A 15,542-nucleotide genomic window follows, 5' to 3' on the forward strand; every position below is an offset into this window, starting at 1 on the left:
CTCCCCCGCCCCATCCCCAGCCCCAGCCCCCCCCTCCCCCTCTCCCCTGCTTCCCATTGTTGGGGTTAGTCTGTGAGCCCAGATTTTGGCCCTGGCTCCTTTTCAGGGTGTTTGCTGTCTGTTACAGACAGATGCATCTCTGTGGAACCCGAGACCTCCAGGACCCCCTCTCCTCGCAAATCCCCAAAAGCTGTTGACAGGACAGGATCCCAGCTGTGCCCAGCCATGGCATGGAGGTCAGAGTTCCTGGGCACTGTGCCAAAGGGTCTAGACCTGCCTGGGTGTGGACGGAGGTGTAGGTCAGAGCAGAAGGTCCATGGTGACAGAGACGGGAGACCCGGGCAGTCTCTTCGGGATTTATAATTTGTGCTGAGGATGTGGTAGTTTGGTAAAAACGCATCACATAAACTGGTATGTCCCTTATCTGTAGGGGAATCAGGAGTTCAAGGCCTCTGTCTCAAAACAAAACCAAACAAATTATAATTTGTGGTTTGACCCCTTAAGAGCAGATTCCATAGAGGGGCTTGGAATCTAGTCCAGCTCCACATTTCTGGTGAGCACAGTGCATTCCACGGAAGTGACCCAGGAAGAGATGCATGCTAACCTGATTTTGTTTTCTGAGCGCCCCCTCATAAATCAACTGTTTTCCCGTCATCCCAGAAGGGGTAGATGGGAGCCTCTCACGCACACGTGCAGCCATTAGCGCGTCAATACCGTACTTCAGCACTACGGAAGAGATTGAAGATTGGTGGGCTTGTCATCTGTGGGAGTTTGCTATGGAACTGGGTGACCTGCAGGTCTTAGGATCTGTGCCAGCAAAAACCAAATGAGCTCACTTTTAGGTGGCTTTTCCTTCTATGGGGAAGGAATGTGCAGGCTCGTCCTGTGGGTCCTAGCTTGCTGAGGTCTGTGCGCTGTCAGGTCAGCAAGGGCGGGAATTGCTGTAGACGGGACAATGGCTGTTCTCTGGCTGGCCACTTGGAGTGGGCTGCCACTCTGCTCAGAGCAGGCCTGCTCCTCCAGCCTTTCAGGCCTCATCCCAGCTTGTTGAAGGCCTTAGGTAGCCGTGGCCTGAGCCCAGACCCCTGTCCTCTCACTAGCAAGGAAGGATCCGCTGCCTGCTTTTGAGACTGGATTCTTCCAAAGGGCCAAGAAGACAGACAGACAGACAGACAGACAGACAGACACACACACACACACACACACACACACACACAGATCAGTGTTAGCATAAGAGGTTTAATGGGATTCTAGAATATTTTATTTGTTGGGCTTTAAAAAATAATTTTAAATAGCAGCTTTGGGGCGTATAATTTTGTTTTTATTTTTATTTTTTTGTATTTTTAGATTATATGAGGTTTATTAAGTGAGTATGGGGAGAGAAGGAAAGGGGAAAGGGTGCCCCAGAGAGAGAGACAGAGACGGGAGAAGAGAGAAAGAAGTAAGAGACCGGGGATTGGGGGGTAATGTTTCCCCTGCATTTTATAGGTAAATATAACCAATTTGAGAACATATGAAAATAAATTTCATACCCCTTGGCTATCGCCCCAGTTCTTCTGCCCCCGGCCCTAAGCAACCACTGTTTAATTAGTTAATTTTGGAGGCAGGGTTTCACTGTGTATCTGGCTAGCCTGGAATACACTAAGTACACCAGGCTGGCCTCAAATTCACAGAAATCTGCCTGCCTCTTCCTCCCCAGTGCTAGGAATAAAGGTACATGCCACCACACCCAGCTGTCTTTATTTATTTTTGAGACAGGGTCTTGCTCTCTCGATCAGAGGTTGGCCTTCACCTTTTTAGCCTCCTGCCTCAGGCTCCCAAATGCTGAGCTTATAGCCTGAGCCCTTCCTTCGTCAAGCTTTCCTAATACATTTTCTGTCCATGTGGATCGGGTGGAACGAACACCACACACACACACACACACACACACACACACACACACACACACACACACACACACTGGAAAGAGGCCTTTGCACTGGCTCACAGCAGTCCTATGGATTCGAGGCTATTTTTGTCCTTCTTTTATTAGTGCTGGAACCAAGACTCAGAGAGACGGGGCAAGTCTGGGTCTGTAAAGCCAGTGATGAACAGAGCTTGCAATAGCTGAGCATTTGCCGTGGACCTGACCGTCTCTAGGAACAGGACAGTGGTGGAGGGTATGACAGGGGCGGATCGGTAGGGGCAGTTGACTCCAAGAGGACAGACTTGTGTTTCTTCACTGCGATAAGGTGTCCCAGTGGCCTGAATTCTCCCAGGGTTGTGTGGGTTCAGTTTGCACAGGGCAGTGAAGACTATGCCAGGTCCTCGTGGTGGGCCCTCTCCCAGCAGGGCGTGATCCTTAGGTCCAACAGCCCCCTTGACCTGGCTGACCCTCCTGGTCTCTGGCCCTGTGTCTCCTGAAACAGGCTCTCAATGTACACAAACCAGAAAACACAGCTCCCCCTTCTGTTAGAGGGTGATGCGGATCTCTCATTAGTGGGAGAAGGCTAACAGGGCCTCTCTCTCTCTCTTGCCAATACCTGGTGCTCTGTGAATGAGTAACTCTGATTAAATAGGAAAGGGAGAGGAAGTGACAAGGGACACGTATCGGGCTCCTGCTCTGAGCAGAGCATTTTGTTGACTAGTTAGCATGCATTGTCTAATCCTAAAAGCCCTGGAGATAGTGGCCTTGTTTACTCCCTCTGTCAGGTTAGGTACTTGAGGCCCAGTGCCAGCTGGGGTGACATTTTTAAAGCGTGGATCTGTCTGGTCTGGACAGAACACTTGACTGGAGGTTTAGTTAGCCCCATTCTACCTCTGAGGGTCCTCAGGTTGAGAACTTTGCCCAAGGAGTCATGGCTAGTGAGAGGTTAGGTCCAGCCTAAAGCCCAGCCTGTCGGGGCCCCAAAGTTTAGCCTGTTTGGCCATCTGCACTCTGAGTTTCCTTGACCCCAGGATTCGTCCAGGGATGGGGCGGGAGGCGGGGGTGACTTGCAGAGCAGCCAGAGGCTGAGGGCTCCTTCACAGCAGCTTCCAGGTGGGGCGGAAAGGAAGCAGAGCCCGGTGGAGATGTTTCGCTGAAGCTTGCTTTGAAAGGCTGGCAGCCCGCCCTTGATAAGCCTACCAGACACTCCTGTTGACGTTACCAGCACCCCGGGCATTTGTGATCTCTTCTGGGTAGGCCTCTGCTAGACAAACTTACCTCGAACGCATGCCCTGGCCAAACCGGCCGCATGCGTTTGGACTCTGAGGGACTCTCTAGGGTGACCCATGTCAGCTGACAGGTGGAGTAGGGAACTTAGACCCAACCACACCAGGGACTCTGGCCTGATGCTTTCACACACAGCTGGTCTGGCTCTGACCAGTACCTATGGCATCTCAACAAGCATGGTGTTTGCTGGTGAGATTGGAAGACTGTAGGATCCAGTGAGTTTATCTTTCTGTCTGTCTGTCTGTCTATCTACCTACCTACCCACCCACCTACCTACCTACCTACCTACCTAGACCTGCTGGCCAGGAGAGGAAGACCCCAGGAGGGGAAAGCCAGCTTGTATAGAAAATCCCAGGCCACCCTCAAGAGGCTTAGCTGCTCCTTTAGGGGTTTGGGGACCACGTGGCCTTTGACTCTCTCCACAATTAACTGTTGTAGACTTAGCTGTGGGAGAAATGTGTTCCAGATGCAGGGTTGTGCTCTGTGTGTAGTTAAGCCTTTCTTGTAGGATTTTACCAGGGATTATTCTCAGAGCCCTCTGTCTCACTCATATTCTTTGGTTTTTGTTTGTTTATTTTGCCTTTTTTTTTTTTAAAGACAAAGTTTCTCTGTGTAGCCCTGGCTGTCCCGAACTCATTCTGTAGACCAGGCTGACCTCAAACTTACAGAGATTTACCTGCCCCTGCCTCCCGAGTGCTGGGATTACAGTATGCGCCATATCAGTGCTCCCTGATAGCAAGCTTTAGCCTATCCAGTAAACTGGTTATCTGCTAGGGCTGGGAGGCTCAGGAGCTGTAGTCTTGAGGCTGAAACACTGGTCCCCTTGAGGTTAAGCCATCCGTCCCCGAGGAATTTGTTGGGAGGAAACTACAGAGGAACAGAAGGTTATCGCCAAGTGTTCGGCTGAAGCACAAGATGATGGGATTTCAGAGCTGAAAGGGGTTAATTTACCTAAGGTCACTCACATGCGCAGCTGAACCAGGCCAGGCCTAGGCTTCCTGACTGACTCCAGCCCTCTGAACAGTAACTCGCCCAAAGTGAACCAGGGCTGGTAACCTTGATTCCAAGAGAGGAAGATGTGTCCAGGAGAGGTGTGGCCGGCCCGTGAAGCCTAGGCCTGTGGTAGGCTGTGGTACTACTATTCCTGCCTAGCCAGTCTCATTTGTATTGTACAGGGTATTGTTACTCTGTAGTGGTGTCGCTGGAGTCAGCCTGGATTGCGCACGTAGGAGTAAATATCCAAAAGAAGAAGAGACTTGCCAAGGGAGAAGGCAGAGAGTGTAACCAACTAACTGTATTTCTAGGCAGTTGGGCCAGGAGAGCAGCTGAGGATCCTGGGAAGTTCAATTCCTGGAGCGTGAGTGTGTCTGCGTTTGGTCTAAGTCATTTTGTCATGTCTGCGTGATTGCGCACCGTGTTTATGAACAGTAGCGCGTACAGTCTCGTTTCAGACTTTTCTTGTTGATTTTATACATAAGCAATTTCCTATAATAATGTAGTTTCAGAATTCATCATGCTAGTCGTCCTCTGCTAAGTGAACACACCGTGATTTACTTAGCTGTGACCTTATTGATACAATTTGGGGTCATTCTTCACATTTCTTTACTGACTGAAGGTGAAGGAACACACTTTCATGAGTACAGCCTTTTCTTTATTTGGCATTTTATACCCAGGATAGCGTCTCCAAATTGGGGTATAGCTCAGGCCTGTTCTGGTTCACGCTGGCAAAGCTGCCTTCCTGTGGCGTCGTCACGGATCAGCCTGCACACAGTTGTATGGGGCCATCGCCCTTGCACACCCTCTAACAACAGGAAGTAGCAGGAATTCGTTTTGCAAATATAATGGATGGCTGTCCCAGTTTGCTTCCTATTGCTGTGATAAGTGCCGTCACCATGAGTACGTTGGGGGGAGGAAAGGATTTACTTTGCTTCCGTGTCCAGATCACAGTCCATCAGAGAGGGCAAGCAGAGCCGGTTCTCAAGCAGGAACCATGGAAGATCGCCGCTCATGGTTGGCTACCTTTTTTTTTTTTTAAACATCCAAGGCCCGCCTGCCTGGGAGTGGCGCTGGCCATAATGAGCTGCCCTCCCACCCCATCAATCAATAGTTAAGAAAATGCTCCATAGATTTGCCTGTAGGTTAATCTGATGCAGGCAATTCCCCAGTCAAGGTTCTCACTTCCCAGATGATCCTAGCTTGTGTCAGGTTGACCAGCTGATGGGCACAGTGACCTTACCCTTTGTGCTAATTCATGAGGCATGGCAGAGTGTACTCGGCCATCTGGTGTCCTTTGGGAGACACACAGGCTGTTGATCAGCTCTGGCTGAGGAGTCCACTCTCTTCCTCACAGGATGCCCCCCCCCCCAGCCACTTTTGACAGGAGTGCCCCCAGCTCTTGCTACCAGATTCTCCAACGGCTGATGTCACCGGTGGTCTTTGGGCGTGATGGGCACAGGAATTGGTTGTGTGTTCATTGAATGCGCTACATGTGTATAACTGATTTTGTTAGCAGACTTTGAAAGGTTCCCTGCTTTCCCGCTGTGGGAGCAGAGAGACACCTGGGGAGACTTCACTTAGGTTGGCTGCCGACTCTTTTTTCGGAAGCAGACAGCGTCCTTGTGGCGAGTATTATATTTTCAGTTGTGGCAGTATTTACAGATTGAGCAGTCCCTCATAGAAGTCCAGGCTTCTGGCCTTTTTCTTTTCAAAGCATTACTGCAAAGAGCCAAAAAGTTAAATGAGGCAAAACACAGAAGAGGGTCCAGCCTATAGTAAGTGCAATGCATGCTTAATAAACACAACTGCTAAGCCGGGCGTGATGGTACATGCCTGTAATCCCAGCACTCTGGGAGGCAGAGGCAGGTGGATCTCTGTGAGTTCAAGGCCAGCCTGGTCTACAAAGCGAGTCCAGGACAGCCAAGGCTACACAGTGAAATCCTGTCTCAAAAAACAACAAAAAAAGACAACCGCTGTCATCCGTGGCGTGTATGTTTGCCTCTGTTAGACCAGAGTCTCAGCAGGGTACGATTTGGGGGTGTCTCAGTTTGGGATAGATGGTTACTGACACCAGGTGGGTAGGGTTCATTATGGGTGCTGAGCATCTGATGACAATATTCCTCCAACCGAGAAGTATCTGACCCCAGATTCCTAAAGTGTGAAGGTCAAGACACAGTGCTTACGTACAGAAGCATGTGACCTCTGGTGTGGCTGAACCCTTCACCCTAGTCTTACCAACAATTTTAAGGGCTGCCTGGGCTTTTATGGAATCACAATCATAAAGGGCCTTACTTAGCTCATCCCTGGGGACTGTGTGAACCCATTTAACAGCATTCCCCTCCTGTGACATTCGGCATGTCTGCCTTTGGGTTCCCTTGATCCACTGATCATTTACTGAAACTCTGTCCTTTATCCTCCTGAAAGCTGCTTCCTCAAATCTGTGTCACAGTGATCTTCCAGATATGGTCATGAAGGGATGGAGAGTGAAGTCACCTGCACAGGGTCATTTGGGTGCAGCTGCAGAATCCACATATCTCACTGGTTGCCTGTGCTGCCTGGAGCTACCTCAGGCTTGCTGGGGGCTTGCCTCAGGCTTGCCTCTTAGACTGGAAGTTGGGCTGCCTCAGGCTTGCCTCTTTGACTGGAAGTTAAAATGGCCTCCTCAGGTGTGTCTTATCTCCTGCTGGTCAGAGACCCAGTTCCTGAGTACTGTTTCTCCTGCCTGTGACATTCTGGTCTCCCCCCCTTCAGGGTGGTCCCTCATCTCTTGACAAACACCTGCCAGCCCACAGGCGCCACCTCCTTCACCTCTCACTGCCATGTTGCCCAGAGAGGCCGCCTCTCTTGTGGTGGTGGTGGTGGGGAGTGGGGGGCAGCTCAGGAACCATGTGTTTTGTGTTTTCGTTTTCCAGTGACTGGTTTTCAGTGGGATTCCATGAAACTTGGCTCACTTGTGTGACCACTTAAAATTTCAGCCTTGGTTCTATACCCCTTCTAATACCCCGACCAGTAACTGAGCCATAAATCCGTGTCATCCCGGGGAGCCAGTTGGTGGCCTGAGGAAAGCCACTTACCCTCTCTGAGCCATGTGCCCTCAGTGTAGAAGAGGATGTTGGGTGCCACTTAACCATCTCTTCCAGCCTGAGGTCATGGATGGAGTGTGCTTACAGCATGCGCTGTAAAGATGGTAGCTTCCTCCCTCCAGTATAGTGGTAGTGGTGCTGCCTCGGCCCGGGTGTTCCTTCGTGTTTGGTTGTTGTTGTTGTTGTTGTTGCTGTTTGGTAATAGAATCTCATTATGTAGCCCTCACCATTGTGGAACTTGCTATGTAGACTAGGCTGGCCTTGAACTCCTTGAGATCCACCCGCCTCTGCCTGCAGGTTGGTTAAAGGTTTGCGCCACCATGCCCACCTCCCTTGGTTTTGGGGGGGGGGCTCTCACCAGATGTTCTGTTAACAGTCCTCAGCATGTCCATTGTTGCTGTTGGATATCTAAGTTGGAGCTGCGGCAGGTCACTCGCCCACAGTGAGAAACGTGGGGTCCGTGCGGGCATCTCCGCGGCCACCTCGTCTGTATGGTCCTTGCAGACTCTGCTCTGTAGAGTGATGTCACATAAGCCTGTGGCCTTCCTGGGTTTGCTTTCCCTCCTTCCACTATGGCTGACACTGAGATTAAAAACTCAGCCCCTGGCTCACGGCCTGGCGGATGGATGATCATTTGTTCCGCAATCCCTGCCGGGTGTGACGATTTGGAAATCTACCATGAAGGCGGTGGCAGTAACAGCAGGGACCACTTCAGGCCCACTGTATTTCAGACACACTGACATTTTGGGGCCATTTATTAACACAAACAACCACTATAATATATAATAATGTAAACAAATACTACTACTTTATATAAGTCTTTATTTAAACCTTGCCTCCGGCATGCCTGGCAGATAACTGTTGTCCTCACTATACAGTTCTGAAGACTAAGGCTGTTATAGAGGGTGGTTATAGACACCCTTCAGCCAGGAGTCAGGAATGGCACTTTCTTAAAAGCCAGGGACAGTCTCAAGGTGTATTAAAGGAGACCTGTTGCCATGGTGGTTGTTAAGAGAAAAATGAAAATGTGGAAGCCTCAGACTCTAGGAGTTGGGGACAAGTGGCCTCTCTCTCACTTGCTAACTGTGTACCCTTTATGACCCTGAGATACCCTGACAACATGGATACATCCCTCACCTTGCCTCTTTATCCAAATGAAGTTGGATTTCATTTGAATTTGAATAAATTTGCATTTCATTTGAATAATGAAGTTAGGCTTCGGTGTGTAGCCCTGCCCACCCTGCTGGGGGTTGTGTCGGGCCAGAGGTGGCTGAAATGGGTTTCCCTTTTGTTGCTAGCTTTTCCTCCTTGCTGTGTTCTGGGGTCACTGATAAGGAGAGTGTCATTCCATGGGAAACTCACAAACCTGAAGAGAGAACATGGTGGTCTGTGGCTTCTCTGCTGAGATGCACAGGACCAAAACCACTTTACTGCTGCCTCTGATACACAGCCACTCTTTCAGCACCAGCCCCAAAGGTTCCTCAGAGCAGCACCTGGAAAGGTGAGACCTTGGATAGTTTGGTGGCCGAAGGCAGGGAGGGGTTATGGAGAGAGACGGAGTGGAGTCAACCCCTCCAGGCCCTGCCACCAGCATGCTTGTTTGTTTTGTTGTTGTTGTTGTTTTGGGGTGCTCTCACTACATAGCACTGTAGACTTGACAGTGCCTTGCAAATCCCCATTTTACTGCTAAGGGAACTGGAGTTTTGGAAGGCCAGAGAACAGTAGATTCAGATCTGGTCTGTAGGAAGAGAGTGTCCTTAGCATTGCTTTACTCCATCTCCCCCCCCCCCCCCCCCCGCCCCCATGCCTGAGCTTTGTGGCTACTGCTTGCACGAGCACTTCAACACTTTGGAGGGGTTCAGAGCCCTAAGTGGTGGGGCCACTTTTATTGCCGCTTGCTTGGAGGTTTAGTCCCTGGGCTTTGGTCCTGGAGGCCTGAAGAAACACAGGTGTTGTTTGGGCCCCTGCCGCTTCCCCAGGAAATGGGGCCAGCTGCTTTCTACTACACTTAGTGGCTTTCACAAGCTTGGTCTTCTTACAACAGCCTCTTCCTCCCTCTGCTCCTCCCCCCCTCTTCAAGGCCAGGTTAGTAAACAGTGAGAACTCACAGCCCTCAGCTGCTGGCACTGACCAGTTTCCCTCAAGGCCTTAGGAAGCCTTTGGCTGAGTGTGGAAGGGACTGAGAGTTGGAGGGTGGGGCCCGGAAGAGGCTTAAGAGCAGGTGTGTTGGGAGATAGGAGATGTGATCACGGAATAAGACGCGCCTATCCCTGGCCGCAGTGACAGTGCTGTGTGGTGGCTCTGGGCCAAAGCAAAGTATGGACAGGTGGCAGTTGGGAGAAAAGATAGAACAAGAGTAATTGTACTTACTCCAAAGATTTAGACGTTTTGTTCAGTTTCGTTTTTGTTTTATGCCAACACGAGCTATAACGAAATGAAAACAAAAGCTGAGGAGAATGTCGTCCCCTGGCAGCCCTTCCCCCTGGGCTGTCTGACCTCTGAGGCCAGAGGGTCTCTGAGCACAGGGAGGATGGGATGGCCACCCACCCACCCACTCCCTGCCCTGACCACTTAGTATCACCCACCACAGGCTCTGTTGGCTCCTTAGGACCCCTGAGCTTTGCATCAGCTTCTCTGAGTGCCCAGCTTCTCCAGGGCCTGGGGTTCTGCTGCTTTTTCAGTACTGTGTTCTTGATTCTGCCCACTGGTACCCTGGGTGTGCAGGTGAGCCCTGAGCCCCTGACCTTCAGTTGCCAGGGCCAAGCAACAGTAGATGACTGCATTGGCATTGCGGGCTCTGCGGACAACCCAGACATAGCTCATGGACTAGGCGACGTGTGTACCCAGTGCTAAAAGGCAGATGTGTTAGCCAGGGAAGGCCAGTGCAGACTGGGGGATGGCTTATTTTCCTGCCCACCTGATGGGATGTGATTTCCCCAAAGATTTGGTACAGCACATATCTCTATCGGGGGGGGGGGGGGGGGCGGCGGGCGGGTGGTGATTGCAGGGAAGAGAGGACCCCTGGCTTGCCAAGATCTGAGAACTGAAGCCCAAAAGCTCTTCCAGTGGTGTGTTGCCTCTTCTCACGTCTCCCATCTCTCTGTCCCCCTTCTTGCTACCACAGCCTCTTCGACTTCGTTCCTAAATCCAGGCAGCTATGGTTTGAGTCCTCCAATAACTACCAGTATGATGTTCTTTCGCTGCTCACCCGTTGCCTCTTATCTTTGGAGGCTCTCAGAGCAAGAGGAGAGTGGGGCATGAGTGACCTCCCCCGAATGAGGGCATTTCTAGCACGCTGCTCATCCGAGGGATTCACAGGGCGGGCGCAAGAGCTGAGCGGCCCTGCAGTGAGAGGAACAGGAGCAGACTGTAGAGCCTTGTGTCATTTGGTGGGAGGAGCCTGGGTAGTGACAGTCAGTGGGTTGGCCAAGCAAGAGCACCCTTCTGTGTGGTTGCTGCAGACTGAGATTTGATGGAGGTTTGAATGGACACGTGAAACTGAACCAAGCACACACATCTGTTTACCGTTGTTTGTGGAGTTAACCCGTTCCATGTTCGCACCGCCAGGAGGTGCTATTAGCATGGGACCCCTTGGTTGGTGGCCTGCCTCTGGATGGTGGCCCAGTCGTCGTCCCCCACCCCATCTCAGAGAAGTAGCTACAAAGTTGATGGTTTTGCACCAACTTCCTTCCATCCATTCTCTGCAATTCATCTCCGTGGTTTTACAGCTGAAGGTGCCCCACCCTAGCCTCACATACATGTGATTGTGTGGCGGGGGAGGGGCAGGGGGGACATTCTTTTCTCCTTATCCTGACACCGTGCCTCTGAACTCTGTCCCCAACAAGAGTGAATCCTTTCCCCTGGTTAGCTATCGAGTGGAAAAGGATTTTATAAGCTAACTTATCGAGAGGTGCTGAAATGAATTTGTCTTAGAGGGAGAGTACTAAGAATGGAGTTGTGGCACTTCTAGGTGTGGGTAGAGATTATGCTTTTGAGAGGGCTGGGAAAAGACCTGTTAAGGGAGGTGCAACTTCGTTCCCACCCTCCCCCCGTACCTATAGGCCACAAAGGTTGTCCCACTTGCATTTCTGTGAAGATTGCCCCCCACCCCACCCCAATTGGTTGATGTGACTGTGTGGAACAGCCTTGCTGAGATTTTTCCATTGGTTCTTCTGAGTGGGTAGCCATCTTCCCTGGTTCCTTCATGTGGCTGTAAAGTGAGGATGGCACAAGCCTTGGGAGGACCTTACACAGAACAACTGGAAAGAAGGTAGGGAGTCCTGGAAGCCATTGAAGTCTGTGGTGAGGGCCTCAGAGACCATATGGCTCGCGAGGAGACTGACCGCCTCCTTTTCTTCCCTTTGATTTAGACATTCACTGCCTGGTGCAACTCCCACCTGCGCAAGGCAGGGACACAGATTGAGAACATTGAAGAGGACTTCCGAGATGGCCTGAAGCTCATGCTGCTCCTGGAGGTCATCTCAGGTGAGCTGACCCTGGCTGGGACAGGGTGGTACCCTCTAAGTCCTAATACCTGGCTATGTTCACATTGGTCTCTCTGGGCACCACACACACACACACACACACACACACACACACACTAAAAAAAGAGTTAATCAAGATGTCACATCACTTACTCTCATTCCTTGGAGGGGTTACCCCAATGACCTTGTTAGGCCCTGCCTTCTAAAAGTCTTACACTTGGATTCTAACAATGCTGAGGCCAGGTTTCCAAGACCTGAACTACTAGGAACAAACTATACCCAAACTATGACATTGGACATGTCCACTTGGATGCTCAGAGCAATAGCTGGCCCTCTGTTTTGCTGCAGACGTCATCTTGTCATCCTAAACCTAATCTGGGACCACAAAACTGCTCTGCTTCTGGCCTTCTTTCCAACTTGACATTTGCCTTCTTTGTGGTCTGTTTCCCTCTTTTATGGTCCCCCCCCAACCCCCCTTCGAGCCTCTGTGCTGTGACTCCCACCTAAAGGAAGCGCAGGCCTTAGTTCTGTCTCCTCCCTTTCCCCTCCGCCCTGCAGTCCCGCTTTATGAAGCAGCCTAGGACTCAGATCCTCTGACAGCCCAAATATGGTCGCGTTGTTCCCTTGCTCACAGGGCCTCTGTGCCTCCCCAGGGCTTCCAGCCTGAGTCCACATTCCCTTAGGCTCATTCGGGAGCTGGCACCTGCTTTTGTTTCCAACTAACTATTCCCAAAAAGGTAGTGGCCCTCAGGCTGTCTGCCACACTGGGAGGCTCTCCCCCAGATGACAGGCTGTTCTGTTCCCCTGTGTTTTTTTTTTGCATGACTTTTGACAGCCTCACTTCTTTTAAAAACAGCTTTTCACATTTCCTTTAAAGTGAAACCTGAGCAGGGCAGAGTACACACAATGGAAACTGTAACCATTTTAGCTTTTTTTTTTTTTTTTTTTTTTTGTGGCAGGGGAGGCATTATTTATTTTGGCTCATGGCTTCACAAGTGTCAGCCTGTTGCCATAGAGAAGATGTGGTAGAGCAGCTCAGTGGGCCTCATGGCAGCAAGAGGCCAAGAAAAATGTACATGAAAACGCCAGAGCATTTTTTTGCAGTGATGTACTTTCTCCCAAAGCCCCACCTCCTGCTTTCGCCACCTTTTAATGATGTCATCATATCATGAATCCGTCAAGGCATTAATCTGTTGATTAGGTCGGATCCCTAATGATGTAATCATCTCCGAGATACTTGACTAATCTTGATGTCACTTGATCCATTCAAGCCAATGCTTAAGACGGAGCGTTGCAGTCCACTTCTTGTCAATTTGACACCCAGACTTGTCACTTTAAACCATTACCTTCCACTCCTGGGCCTCGAAAAGACTGCATTCAGCCTATCTCCGTGAATCCTTATGGCCTTAATAATTCAAACATTGTTCAGGTTCAGAAGTTTAAGTTCAGAGTCCCTACTGGGATGATTCAAGGCAGTCCCTTAGTTGTGAGCCCTTGCCATAATAAATACCTCTAACATACTGTGGCACAACTGAGGACTGGGGGGAGGGGGGCAAGTACCAAACTAAGACCAGAACTCAGGAGAGTGAAGATTACAGCCTGTACAACCATGTCCAATCCTGGGAGGCTCGGCAGTGTGGCATGGGCTTGCGTAACCCTTCCTTCCATGTGGCTGTTCTCTTGTGTTGGCTACATCCACTGCCTGAGGCTTTCATTAGCAGATGTTCCACACTCCCTGCATCTTCAGCATCCTTGGGTGAGTGAGGGGGTTTCCATTGCAGCTTAGGCCTCACCCCCACAGAGCTCTTTGTAGGGAATTCAACCATGTTGTACGTTTGCTGGCCTCCCAGACCTTCCTTTGAAATCTGGGTAGACGCCACTATAGCTCTGTAACTCTTGAGTTCTGCTTGCCTGTAAAACCAGCATATGGATGAAGCCAAGCCTTCCGCATGTTCCCCTGTAGCGAACTCTGAGTACCTGGAAGCTGAACCTAGAAAAATGCTTCCTTAGGCAGGGTATCCTGGCAGCTCTCCCTTCTGAAAGGAAAACTTAGTTTTTTCCCTCTGACTTACTTTTGTATTATTATTAATTTTAAGTTACCATACAAGGTAATACATTTCATTTTATATGCATATTCCTTAATACTTTGTTCTAGTTTATCTCCCTTCCTCAATTTTAGTTTTATAGTGTGGAGCTTATGATGGGTGGGGCTTGGCTAGTTCCTGAGATATCAAAGACATTCTTATTTTCAAGGCATTTTCCCCTCTTGACCCAGTATAAAATGCTTGGCTTTTTAGTTTGTTAAAAAGAGAATAAGTGATAGTTTATTTTGGAGCTGTTTTGGGTGACTATTGCCCAGAGACACAGATTTAGGTTACCCTTAATTCTATATCCCAATGTGGAAGCAGTTTTATGAAGTTTTTATAGTTTTACAAAACAAAACAAAAAAATCATAAATTGGGGCTAGAGAGATGGCTCGGAGATTAAGAGCACTGTCTGTTCTTCCAGAGGTCCTGAGTTCAATTCCCAGAAACCACATGGTGGCTCAGAACCATCTATAATGAGATCTGGTGCCCTCTTCTGGCCTGTAGGAACACATGCAAGCAGAACACTGTATACATAATAAATAAAAATAAATCTTTTTTTTAAAAAAGCCATAAATCAAGGTAATTTTACAATACATTGGTGGGTGCTTTAGAGAGACAGTTAAAACAGGGTGGAGGAGGCTTTTCTAGAGGCCTAAGACGCTGTCTGATGACATGCTAAGCCATTAAGATGGAAGCTAGTGGTCTGCTGTGTCAGTGAAGTACGAAAGATTTCTAAATATTAGCCACAAGTTGTTAGTTCTGACACAGAGGAGAGAAGTCTAGCTGGGGAAGGTCATTAAGAAACTCCTGGATGGGCTGGAGAGATGGCTCAGAGGTTAAGAGCACCGACTGCTCTTCCAAAGGTCATGAGTTCAATTCCTAGCAACCACATGGTGACTCAGAACCATCTATAATGAGATCTGGTATCCTCTTCTGGCTTGCAAGCAGGATATTATATACATAATAAATAAATAAATCTTAGGGGGAAAAAAACCTCCTGGATCATACTGCCGGGGCCTGTTTTTAATGACACTGATGTCTAACAGTCACGTCCTGCCTGCCCACAGCTTTTAGTTTGCTCATTTTCAGGCGAGGCTTCAGGCTTTCCAGATCTTTCCATTCTGCTCTTTGTCCGATTCTTGCTACAAACACCTATCAGTAACTATGCCACAGCTTGAGCGTGATGAGCTTTTTCTCTTTTTTTACCCAATTAATTAGCCCCCCTCCCTTGAACTCAGTGTCCTGCATTTTCAAGGCACCAGCAAAACACAGCCCAGTTCTTTGCCAGAGCGTAACAAGAACATTGGTTCTTCTAGTCCGTTCACATGCCTTGCCTGGATCCGAACCCTCCCAAGGACAGTCCTGACCGTTTCTGTTGGTGTCCTGGTCTTCCGAACTCCCGCCAGACTCGCCCGTTAAGCTTTGCTTATAGCAGCACATCCACTAATTCCATACAACCTGTGTCAAATGTCGTCTCAGAGGTGTCAGCTCATTATAACGGGTGGGGGATGGGGGGGCAGGCATGATGGCCCTTTTGATAGGTCCCTGGAGATTGTCTGTTCTGGGGTTAAAGTGCTTTTTATTGGAGTGCTTGGCAAACTGACTCCCCTGTCCCATCCCCCAGATTCTTTTCGTCTTCAGATCTTGAAGCGTGAGGAGCAGAAGCCCTTGCGTGGAGGAGGGAGGGTGTGAGTGGGAG

At 49.7% G+C, this 15,542-nt stretch overlaps 1 protein-coding gene across 3 annotated transcripts in view; it reads left to right on the top strand.

Moving 5' to 3' along the window:
* ACTN1 (actinin alpha 1) overlaps window positions 1-15,542 on the top strand; it is a 98,541-nt gene that overhangs the window by 42,171 nt on the left and 40,828 nt on the right. For all 3 annotated transcript variants that reach the window (XM_084792277.1, XM_084792279.1, XM_084792278.1), the window contains exon 2: window positions 11,643-11,757. In XM_084792277.1, the coding sequence (XP_084648403.1) occupies window positions 11,643-11,757 (115 nt within the window). The remainder of the gene's footprint in view (window positions 1-11,642; window positions 11,758-15,542) is intronic.

The sequence above is a fragment of the Acomys minous genome, assembly GCF_964271855.1.
Source record: "Acomys minous genome assembly, chromosome: 8".
NCBI classification, from domain to species: domain Eukaryota; kingdom Metazoa; phylum Chordata; class Mammalia; order Rodentia; family Muridae; genus Acomys; species Acomys minous.